The sequence below is a fragment of the Callorhinchus milii genome, unplaced genomic scaffold, assembly GCF_018977255.1.
Source record: "Callorhinchus milii isolate IMCB2004 unplaced genomic scaffold, IMCB_Cmil_1.0 Scaffold26, whole genome shotgun sequence".
NCBI lineage: Eukaryota > Metazoa > Chordata > Chondrichthyes > Chimaeriformes > Callorhinchidae > Callorhinchus > Callorhinchus milii.
Genome location: NW_024704767.1, coordinates 1,508,651 through 1,521,130, shown reverse-complemented (window position 1 = coordinate 1,521,130; position 12,480 = coordinate 1,508,651). Strand labels below are relative to the sequence as shown.

At 38.8% G+C, this 12,480-nt stretch overlaps 1 protein-coding gene across 7 annotated transcripts in view; it reads right to left on the bottom strand.

The window, feature by feature from the left end:
- Positions 1 to 2,272: 2,272 nt before the first annotated feature.
- Positions 2,273 to 12,480, bottom strand: part of LOC103187006 (SHC-transforming protein 1) — a 41,802-nt gene continuing 31,594 nt past the window's right edge. For all 7 annotated transcript variants that reach the window (XM_007906345.2, XM_007906331.2, XM_007906338.2 and 4 more), the window contains 9 exons: positions 11,466 to 11,585; positions 9,450 to 9,503; positions 7,902 to 7,953; positions 7,151 to 7,277; positions 6,665 to 6,848; positions 6,174 to 6,237; positions 5,419 to 5,592; positions 4,801 to 5,066; positions 2,273 to 3,737 (listed from right to left, as the gene is read on the bottom strand). In XM_007906345.2, the coding sequence (XP_007904536.2) occupies positions 3,603 to 3,737; positions 4,801 to 5,066; positions 5,419 to 5,592; positions 6,174 to 6,237; positions 6,665 to 6,848; positions 7,151 to 7,277; positions 7,902 to 7,953; positions 9,450 to 9,503; positions 11,466 to 11,585 (1,176 nt within the window). In that variant the 3' untranslated portion in view covers positions 2,273 to 3,602. The remainder of the gene's footprint in view (positions 3,738 to 4,800; positions 5,067 to 5,418; positions 5,593 to 6,173; positions 6,238 to 6,664; positions 6,849 to 7,150; positions 7,278 to 7,901; positions 7,954 to 9,449; positions 9,504 to 11,465; positions 11,586 to 12,480) is intronic.

Below are 12,480 nucleotides of genomic sequence, written 5' to 3'. Positions count from 1 at the left end.
TGCGTGAAACAACGGCTTTGGGCGGGTGCCTAATTTTCATTTTTATATAAAAAATTTTTTTTTTTTCACTTCATTTAATTTAAACCTGCAAAACCGTTTGGTTTTTTTTTCCTTTGAAAACCTTGTCGCACACAGTTCCAAAAGCGGTCACCTAAATTGGCCACTTTGGGCGACAGACACATTTCGGTTATTCATAATGATTCCAATTTTTTTATATTACTATTAACTATTGTGGGTTTGCCTACGTTATTGTATGCTTCGCCTTCATCTTACTATCCTTCGTCACTCCCAAGTTTTTCCAGAAATTAAAACAACGACAGTATTATCGCTTATTATTGCAATAATTATTATTCATAATGTCGAGAATTTGGGATAAAAGCCGAACGTCGAAACAAACTGTGTTTGTTATATGCAACAAGATGTGTCAAGAGAGCCCAAAGGAACATTTCTTTGCCCTGATGTGAATCTGGTTTGCATTCATGCATTCGAGGCGAAACTTCAACCTTTTGATTCTCTGCCGTTCATTGAAACCTGATTTCCGCAGTACTTTAGAAGACGTTATTGTAACCGTCCAATACATCGCAATAATCATTCACTAAAGCACGTCCTTGGATGCCATGCAATGTGCAGGACAGACAGCGCATCAATATGCCATGTAGATTGCAATAAATTATATTTTTCCCTAGAGGGAGACACTTCTGTTATAATTAGTACATAATAATCATTGTTGCATGCTATACGGCACCTAAATGTCTCAAGATGTCTTATAAGTAAAGTGCGGCAACTCGATAATAATAATAATAATAATCCTTGCATTTGATATAGCGCTTTTCACGTCGGGAGGACGTCCCAAAGCGCTTCACAGAACACACTGTAGAGTGAATTGACTGTATATTTGTGGGCGAACGCGGCAGCCGATTGCGCGCAGCAATGTCCCACAAACAGTCGTAGATTGAAAATGACCAATTTATTATTATTGTTTTGTTTTTTGGAGGGATTATTATTAGGTGTGTGGAGTAAGGAAACTTGCCCAAGGTTTCGCCCTCTGCCTGGAATTGAACTCAGGTCTCTCACTTGCAAAGCGAGTGCTCTAACCACTGAGCTACAGGACTGCACAGATCTACCCACAGATCTACTCTATTTACTTATTATTTCAGTGTCTATAAGTATTGCAATTTAGTAAAATACATCTTAATTTTTATGCCGTTTTTCTGTATGTCCTTTCAAGAAACTACAGAAAATTGGCTTCAAAGTTAAGACTGAGTTCAACCATTTATCAAATTCTGGACGATCTAAAATGCTCCATTGATAAGAGCAAATCTCGACCCAATTGGAATTTTACCCGATGTTTCAAATTCGAGTATTATAATTTCAAATGGAAAATTGTTGGCCGGGACGTTGGGAGAAAGTCTCCTTCCATGAGGTTTCCCAAGATGTTGTTTTAGATATTGTGGGGTACGATTATTGCTGGGCGAAAAACACCCAACACCGCTTTCGCGGCAGAAAAATGTAGTCTTAGCATCCCATGTGCTTTCAAATCTGTCAACCTGCAAAAATTGACACATGGCTGCAATTATTGGTATATCTTTTGTCCTAATTGTCTCCCCTCTATGGTTTCTTCATTCAGTGAAGGGCTTGAGTTATGCTGGAGCATGGTTACACAAGTACCTGTCAATTTATCACCCAGTGTAAACCTGGATAGCAAGTTATATCCAGATAATGTCCCTGGAGGTATCACGATTGAGCCTGATCCTATCATCACCTGATGTATGTGTTTTTTCAGCAGAGGTCTTTGGCTAAAGAACTGGAGCAGTAAATGAGACTAATTCTTTGCTCCGTAGCCCAAATATGATGCCAGTCATCGAACATATTGAAGACTGATATCGATAGATTTTTAAAAACTAAAGGGATTAAGGGATATGGGGATAGGGCGGATAAATGGAATTAGGTTAGTAGATCAGCCATGGTCTTATTAAATGGCGGGGCAGGCTCGAGGGGCTGAATGGCCTACTCCTGCTCCTATTTCTTATGTTCTTATAGCACCACTAACTCTGTCCTTGCTCCGCACGTATAATATTGCTGTCTGTCAACAAATTCATTTATAATTTTCAGCTTTCGTTAAAAGCTTTGTTGCAACATTAAAAATATCAAAATGAAATAATATGATCAGTTAACTTGTAATGTGTGACGCTTCACAGAATGATCATCTGTACCGATGCTTAGCATACTTTGCTGTGCAAGACAAACAAAGCTTTAAGGCAGCAGTCAACAAAATAACTTTATTCTTCACAAAAATGTGCAGCAAAGCTGCACAAAAGTTCTATTTATAAATTATACACTGGAATAGAACACGTGCACCTTTTAAGCATTTAAAAATACTTTATTAACCGATTTCCTTTAGTAAACAGATGTCAATTAAATGCTGTTGGTCATGCAACTGTGATACAGCATTTTGTATCCGTGCTTTGAAGTCTGCTGTGAAGTTGAACCGTGACTGTGATAAAAGAACGAAATAGACCAATTCTAGAAGCTGCACAAGAGTGCACTGCGAGGGTGAAAATGATCGTCACGTTGATACTCACCCTCCAGTGTTGAAGCCCAGCTAAAAATATTCTTCTTCTCTTGAGTTTCTATTTTATCTATTGGTTTATCCTTTACAAGAAAACAGCTAACCGATACACTTCTCTAATTAACAACAAAATCCAAAATTAGCCACACTAACGAGATATCATTTATGACTTACAAAATTATGTTTGTTCCAACGCAGTTTCTGAAACTGCTAGTTTCAATTCTATCAGCTCCGGTGCAATAGTCGATAATATGAATGTGAAAAACAATTCTCCTTTAGAAATATGATTTTTTGATTTGTTTTATATGTGTATATTTGCAATAAATCTCGGTAATATCATAAATAAAGAATAAAGTAAAGCCCTGCATTAGTAAAGTGCTTTGAAAGCAATAATAAGAGATTTGTTACTGCAAACTGTATTGGCACAAAACAAAGCAGTATTAAACTTCATTCCATTTTTAGAAAATGCTTCCCAGAATTCTGGTGTAAAGGCAGTGAAATAGATTGAAACAAACATTGGATTGTGTTCACAGCAAATGAAAGCACAGCATTTTCAAGAAAGATTTTTTTTGATAAAAAGCGTGTTTATATTATCAAACTCATTAGAATCAAGGCACATTTTTTCTTATAGCCTGCGGTTGATTAGAATCAGATTTTGCATGTTCTCAATGCCAGTTGTGCTTAGAAATGAAAAAAAACATTTGTACAGTATATATGGTTACATCTTGTTGCTATTTCTTGATTTATGTTCCTAAAATATCATTTATTATATACGTAGATGGACTATATTAAATGTATTATCTTCTCATAGCAAACACTTTTTCTCATTCAAAAGTACAAAGTGATTCCGTGACCACTGCGTCCTAAAGTGGACTTTTCTGGACTTTTACCTCTTGTATGAAACTATTCTCAAGCCAATGGTGCTCCATTGACAGAGAGCAATCTGATAATAATTTGACTTGCATTCACTGATTAAATGCAAATGGCTAAAACCATTCAGAAGTGAATTCCTCACTTGACGAAGCTCTTTATCCTACAGTTGCTGTTTGCTCTTGACAGTCTTTTTAAGAAACAATTCATGTCCTGGTGAGATGATTGGCAGATGGTTGTCCACGTGATAACTGATCAAATGGTTCACACTGTCAAATATATGGTCCTTGGTTCTCACCTAGATAGAATTAGCGGGGAAAAAAAATGAAATGGTTAAATTAATGTCATGAATACATTTGGAAGATACACTTGTATTGGTCGGATTGTTAACAATGGGGGCAGATTCTTGATAACACATTGACATACCATATAGATAACTACAAGTAGCTAAAAACCTTGCTGACAAACGTTAAGCAAGCCCCATCCATACAACTGACTGATAGCTCTAAAGTGGGGTAATTAATTTAAATTAGCGACTGAATGGTTTTCAAGTTATATTTATTTTGGGGCGTACTTAACAAAGGATAGTATCTGCCTTTTTTGTTTATGCCTAACTACAGTAGACGCAGAGAAAGCATCATTGAGTTCATTTAAATCTGTTTCTCTGTTACCATGCATGTACGACATTTTGTGCGTAATAACCTTATCGAGTGGCTACATGATCACGTCAGCTCACAAGTGAATGAAACTAAAATGATAAACGCAAGATATTCTTCTTCTTATTATTATTATTCTCACAAAAAAAAAACGCAGCTAAGCATTGTGCCTGAGGTCATTGCGACAGAGTTCACTGCAGACAACTCCAGTTTGTTCCAGCAACTGAACCACCCGACCAAATTAGATCTAATTCCCAAAGTAAATCAATTTATAGTGTTACACTTTTCACTTTATTTTCATCCTAATTAAATATAGTTACATTCTGCACCAGAGACAGTGTGCTTCCTGATACATTTTTGGACATTTTATCAAAATGTGCTATAAAAAGGAATTTAAAAAAAGTTACCTTAAAATGAGGAGCTTTTCTTTCTTGTAAACCTAATAATAATCTGGATTGTGGTGCCCTAGAAAGGCATATTTCAGTATGGGCCCAATTCAATGGCCTGAATGGCCTTCTCTATGTATTAAAATATGTATTTTTAAAATGAAGTATTTTCATTGAATTAATGTTGCAGATTAGTAATAATGGTAATAATACCAATTCCGACAAGATTCCCTATGATTTGCAAATAATGCGCTCGTCGAAAAAGAAAAAGTCCTTAAGAAGCGATGAAACGAATTCCTGGTGCATCACTGAATCTTACCATTCCTTCAGGGTCGACCAGTAGCAGATGCTTGGCTTGTCCTCCCTGTAACCCAGTCAATACATACTGTCCTGTGGTAGTCATGCTTTCCCGCACCAGAAAGTCACCATCATTTAGTAGCAGCCTTTCAGCTTCCTGCCTGCTCATCCTCCCGTGGTACCAGATTTCCTTCACCAGCTGCTCTTTCATGGAAGACGGACTCGTGGGTAACGGGGCATTCGTAGGACAGTTGATTGTTGCATTGTTCGGAGCAACTTCAATATGTTCTGCAATTAATAATTAAATAAACAATCATTTGCTCACTCAATCTTGTGGGACACCGCTGTGCGCAATTGGCTACCGCCTTTCGCCCACAATAATACAGTCAATTCACTTCGCAGTATATTCCGTGAAGCACTTTGAGATGTCTGGAAGACGTGATAAGGCGCTCTATCAAATGCAAAAATTATTATTATTTGTTAATGTAGGCAATGGTTATTACCTGTATTGTAAAATCTAAGCTTTAGAGGAGACTTGATTGAAAATGGAAGCTTGAAAATATAATATCTATATTGGTGGTAGTGTAATTTTGGATATATAGCTCCAGGCTTTGCAAGAACATGTACACATTGTACTCACCTCTATATGTGTTGGCAGAGGCTTGAACTGCTGTGATGTTCTTGCCAGTAAAATCTGTTTTCTCCACAGTCTGTGTGTTCATGTAACATGGATCATCAAAAAGATCGGATCTGCTGGTGGCTTTGATCGGCAGAATGTTAGCATTACTTTGTGGGAATCGGTTCCACAAACTTCCTGAAATATTAATTGTGTAGCATGTAATAATTATCCTTAGATTTGTATAACGCCTTTCACATCAGGAGGACATCCCAAAGTTCCGCGCAGTGCATAGTGTAAAGTGCAGTCACTGTGTGTGTGGACGAATGGAACATATAAAAATATTAAGCCTATGTTCAGAGCACAACTGCAATTGAATTTTAATTTCGAGGCCTGAAACAACACAGCTAAAGAACTGCGGTTTTGATATAAGAACAGATGTCAATTTCTGAAGCAAAAATGAACCATGATCTTATCAAAGCAAAAACAGGGGGAATGAGGTTTAAATCAGACTTGAAACAGTGCAAATCGTACTGGAGTGCCAATACTGACACCGACTGGAAGAGGTGATGTGGAATGGGACGTATAAATCAGTCTACCTGCTCTACGTTGCTCTATGGGTCGGAATAACATCACAGAGCTTTCAATAATATAAGTGCAACAATACACAAGCACCAGCCCTATTATTGGACTGATTTTCAGAAACTCCACATTTGAAAGTTTATGCAGTAGTTCCGCGGAAAAAGGATGAAAAATGGATAGTATTTACGTCAATGTACCTGCCATGATCAATGTTTGCTTGTGTTGATCTGTGCAGTTCTCGTAAACGCTCTCACAGGGCGTCTGTAAAGCAACCCATTACAATATCAGAACGGAGGACACTGCAGCAGGGTCAATCAACAAAATGCAACTTTGTCCCAATGTACGAGAATAACAGTACATCTTTCCCCACCTAACCCAAATGTGAATCAGTATGAATCAGGATCGAGCAACAGAACACAAAAGCAAATTTAGAGCCTGGATGCTGAGATTACTAGTAGTAGAAGTTGCGTTGAGCGTCGCATCGAATCCGAGGGCTTGCCTTATAAACAGGGAGCGGGAGCACGTTTTCGGGAGCAATCCCTGAAAAAGGACCGTATTTAAAATTATCAAACGGGCAGCCCTGGGAGAATTTGAATTGGCAACTTTAAACACTGTTTCGCACCGCTCCCAGCAGTGTGTATTGATTTGGATGCTACGAGATGGGCAAAGGAATTTCCAACAAACCAACCTGTTTGAAACCTTCAACCCACTGCAGTTGACTACTATTCTTGTAGGCTGCCGAGTCCTCTTTTATCCTTCTGGCTTGCAAGCCTCCAGAGGGCGGTTGTTTACCTGGGATTTCATTAGAGTAATCCAAATCCTGATCTTCTTCATTCTGCTCATTCCATACTGGACCTGAGAAGCCTGGTATCCTGTCACAAGAGAGAAAAAAAAGCATCAAGAATTTCAGAGAAGATAATTCTTGAAAACGTTTATTTTTTTNAAAAACTTATTTGTTCCGTCCACAAAATACGCAATCAATTCACTTTCTATTATATTCTGTGAAGCTGTTTGAGACGTCTCATCGACGGGATAAGGTGCTGCATCAAATGCAAGGATTATTATCAATATTATTATTTTACAAAACCCCAAATAAGATGCCCAGGTTATTGATTTGTTGTGCTTATTAATGTTGTGCATAATAAAGTTTCATATTGATTTGAAATGCACTAACCTGTTATTGTGAGGGTTAAATGCAGAAGGGTTCTTCAAGTACTGTTTAAAACGGAGCTCAAATGCTTGCCCTATGGTGTTTATAACATCTTGGGCGATACTATCAGAACACTCCAAAATGTGGCACGCTGTAACAGAACACAAAGATGGGTTATATTTTCTTTTATTGTGGATTGGGAGTGAGTTCAACCAGCTAGCTAGTTTCAGTAGGGCACCAGTTGAAAGCATGCTGCCAAACCTATTAACACCAGAAATTGAGGCCGCTAATGCTGTTTAATACAGAAAAGCTGACAATATTTGTGCCTACGTTATTTGACATGGTAATTTGGCTTTAGAATAGATCGTCGGTGAGATGGAATCGATTAGAGTTGTACATGAAGCAGAAATGTAAAACTCGAGTTCGATACATTGCTAATGCCGGCACAGACACGATGGGCTGAATGGCTTCCTTCTGTGCTGTATAATTCTAGGTTTCTAATTCTTTGATTCTTAATGATTGCCCTAAGTGGCCTCAAACTGCACACAATGTGGTAACTCACCATTTATTGCAGTCATCCAATCACGTATATTTCACAAGCACCAGAAGCGGACAAAAATAAATGAGCAGCTGGTTTCAGAATTGTAAAACAATACGGCTTCCAATTAAAGCATATGAATAGAGAGAGTATGATAGTCACCCCGAGTACAGTTTACCTTACTGTTTGAATTTAATTGGAATTTAGCCTGCTACAGTGGGATGAGTGGTTACCTACCTCTTTGATTGACTGGGTCTTTGGCAACGTAAGCAACATAATCAGTTGTATCCTATAAACGTAAGAGTCAGACAGTTACCATTTGCAATTTACTACAAACTGACTCAACATCAAATGAATTGAAGCAGCAACATTGACACTCATAGAGGCTAAATATTTTGACAAGGGTCTGGAACTAAAATGCAATTATTTGTGTATAGAGGAACAAGAAGAGACTCTATATGTACAGAGCAACATAAATCCAGTAATAGATTGATTAAACGTTTCATATTTACGAATAAACTGCTATCAGGTTTTCCATACAAAATAAGCAATCAATTTTTTTTTAAAAAAACTACACATCCTGCCAGTACACAATCTTACTTTACATTTATATGCCGCTTCCACATCAAGAGGATGTCTTAAACGTGCTTCACTGGGCACCCGAGTGAGGAAGGATGCAGGAAAGATGACCAAAAAATGCAGTCAAAAGAGATAGGTCTTAAAATGGGCTTTAAAGGTAGGGAGAGGGCGAGGTGGAGAAATTCTCGGATGGGGTTCCAGAGACAGGGGACAGAATGGCTGAAAGCTTGCCAACCAACGGCTGTTGTTGAGGGAGTGGAAGGAGCTGCCAGAGTTATATCAGGTCACCGAGGTAGGGTGGGATGAGGACACAGAGGGATTTGAACATGAGGTTGTTTCACATTGGCTCAGTGAGGGGCCACATCCTATATTTACTGACACATCACTTTCTCAGTCCTGAAAAATAAAATAAATGTCCTAAAAATAACGCCAACCCTTTGCAATGAAAAACAATGCCTAATGAGTAAAATAATATTCATCAATTGACAGGAAGCGAGTATCCGTGTCTGTGATGCAAGCAAAGATAATCAGGGCTGATCAGCAATGAATCACGAAAGAAGGGGCACGTAGGGCAATGCCGGAGGGTTTGCTCAGAACTGAAAGTGATGCAGGAGAAGTAAATGTGGGCTCCGGCTCTTCCTGAAGACATTTAGGATACTCAGTCCTTCAATTAGGATTGTCGATCAACTTCCCTTTCCTTCTATCTCTCAAAATTTCAATAAGTGTTGAGTTGTTTTTAATAATAACTACAACAACAACAACAACTTGGATTTATATAGCGCCCTCCAACCCGGACGGAGTCTCAGAGCGCTTAGAATGCTTAGAACAAGAATGCCAATAGAGAATATTTTTCATACAGAGTCTTAACAAGTGCAAAACTCTGCAACCTTTCATTTCTGGGCCTTAATCACCTCACTCCTATCCTCTGGAACTCCCTCTGCGCACCCCCCCAAACTTTCCACCTCACCCCCTCTCTGTCTTTTTAAATCCCACTTTAAAATCTACCTTTTCAACCACACCCAAGTTCACCTGCTTTCCCCCACCCACCCACCACCTCCTCCCTTGCTCAGCATATAGCCCTGGCACCGTGAAGCACACCAAAATGTTATCTTGCATGAAGGGCGCTATATAAAAGTTGTTGTACTTCCAGTTCAACTGCAGTGATCGACGTGAAAGTGACCCAATTATTTGCAGTTGTGTACTTACCGGATCACCTCCGGACGCAAATGAAATTGACTGCATGTGATGATTGGCAATAATCTATGAGGAAAGATGCATTTCATAATTTAGTATTTGTTCCCTGAAATCAAAGATTGCAAGGTGATTGTATAGCAATTTCCAATGGTTAGGATAAAATTACGTGATAGAGGCCTCAAGAAATTTACCGACTCGGAATAAATAATATCAGGTCCCGTTAATGCCTAATGATATAGTTTGACAAAAAGTACTAGTAGCAGCAGTCCAAAGTATTTATATCGAAATGTGATGTTTATTGAACAATTCATAAAACCGATTAGCATTCAAAAAAGATTTACAGTTGATTTGACTGTTCAGAATTACCGTAGTTACTTTCTCAATCAATGCATCAATTTAATTTTCAGAAACAAACGCTCAATCAAATCATCTTTCTCAGATATCACAGGAGGAACATTTATGAAAGCCTTCCAGCTGATTCTGTGATGCGATCCGCAGTGCTCCAAAGCTGTTATTTCTTTAATTTTTCTTTGAAGGTAAAAGTGGCATTTTGCATTTCATCTGACACGTACAAGCAGCCCAAATCCTGGCCCATATAATGAATTACAAAGTAAAGGATGAGTCATCTGCTTTGTGTTGCATAACAGTCACCCACTCGTGAACAAACCATCTTCGAGCCTCATACATCATGACCAACCAAGAAAATGGAAGTCAGTTTGATTCCATTTCTTCTCATTCTTTGATGAATGAATAAGAAATATACTTTGCATTGTCTGTGCTTGAACAGTTTCATCCTGGCCACAGTTAGGATAAAAAAAAATGTTCCCGGTCAACCTTTCTCCTTCTATTTAGAGGGGCACAAAGGATTTGAGTGGGATATGCCTTCTTGTTAGACTGAACAAAGCTAGAATGGTACACAAGAAAATCTAGACACCTATCCAACAATTGGATTGTCTGTTGGTGTTTGTCACGACCGACAGACAATCCTGATCATGTCATGACCATTCCTGGAAATGTTGATTTTGCAATATTTCGGGGAAGGGGGAGATTAAGAGCGATCAAATCCGTGATGGATTAGAAGCCGCCTTATGCCTGCTATAGAGCTATACACTTTGCCTGTTGGTGTTCAATGGCAATTTGCGCATTATTATAAAATTTGGGATTGGCTATTGGGGGGTTATTTTCCTCCAGCTGAAGTAGTTACCTGTATTTCTCGAGGCAGTTTGGTGCTAGTGCTGACAGTTTGAAGGTGGGATTTCACTTGCTTCATGTAGCCGCTTTAACAATAGTGTGCTTATTATCCCATGATAAGCAAGTCCCGTGATCTTGATCTGATCAACGAGGACAGGAGAGAAATTGATAGCTCTCGAAACCTTCTAATAAGCAATTCAAAAGTATTGTTGGCTCAGGCTTCGCAGCAGAACACTTCCTGGCCTCTTGAGTTAAGACAGGAAGAAGAGGTTGTAAGAAGAAAAAGAAAATGTTGATTTTGCAATACTTCTGGAAGGGGGAGATTAAGAGTGATCAAATCCATGATGGATTTAGAGGCTGCCCCATGCCTGCTACAGAGGTGATCTAATTGCCAGACTAATACTAATTTACAGGAGATTTTATTGTTGTTGACTAAAGGTCACCATGCAAACTAGTACATAAAACTAATCCTGCATCTTTGGGGTTTTCACTGTTCCTTTCTTGATTTTTAGAAGGCCAGTAAAAACTTAATTAGAATGTTGTTGTTATTCGAAATGTGAATCTATTAAGTACTTATGATTGAAAGCAAAGCTGTGTTCAGTGTGGAATTAATGGACAAGTCTGTTAATTCATTGCAGCAATGCACAGTGTAATTGCAACAGTTCACTGCGTAATATTTTAACCATTGGATTCTTCAGGACATTCAATATTTTAGATATTTGATGAATCTGCTAAGAATTATCAGAGATTACACCCCAGAATCTGATTTTGTTGCTTTGACAAAAACATTTACGTTTAATAACTTATTGGCCCTAATGTTGGACTGTGTCTCTGTACCTGTTTGGAGTCTGGGATCATCAGGTTGAGGCTGCTGGTGGAGATGTTCAGTGTGATGTTCATTCCTGCAAACTGGAGGTTACTCTTCCCTAAAACGGTAGAGAGTCCTTTACTGGGAGGCTGTAGAAAGAAACAAGAGACGACTGTGATTATCTTCATAAGGACCTGTTTCTTTGTAAGGCAGAAAATGAACTCAGCAAAGTGAGTTGTGTGGTGAGGTGTGGTTTGACACCCACCACCTTACACGCATGCGACCTTACACCGTCCTTTCCTTACTTCTTCCCAGTTGCTTGTGTTGAGCCAGAAGCTCAGTACACGTCTCCCAGTCAGAAAGCCGCCAGGGTGAGTTCCCAGGCCTGTTAGACACTCCAACTCACAAGCTGTGATTTGGTGAGTCTTGGTTGGTTCATTGAAAGGATGCATACCTTTGGGGTGACTATACTGCAGCTAACCCAGGTTTGTACAAGGGGGCTTGTTGGCAGATCATGGATCAAGGTTGCTAATGGCCCCAGAAAAGTTTACATTTCAGAACAAACTAATCTTGACTTGAGGACAAGGATTGATGGCAAATGGAGCCTCATTCAGAAAAAAACGGAATCTTTAAGAAGAGGATAAAGCGTCCAATAAAGTGATTTAACTTTGGATATCTCTCTTCTTATTTTCCAAAAGGAAATATATAAGATCACTGGAACTTAATCAGTTCCAAAACAATGGACGTCTTATCTCATAGGAACACAGAAGCAATGAGTGAGAAAAGATCATTCAATCCCATCAAGTCGGCTCATTTGATAGATCATTTGCTGTCTACTGTATCATGGGCTACAGCACACCTACTCAACTTCCTGGGCAACGTTTTGCATTAAACTCCCTGATCTCAAAAGTAATCATGTCAAATATCAGAAGATTTATCCTCTGCCCCAAATTCCACTCCACTATTAAACCCAGAGAATGGTTCTCTCTCTTTTTCCCTCCACCCTCCCATCTGCTCCCTTTGGCTCCAAATACCATCCAGTCT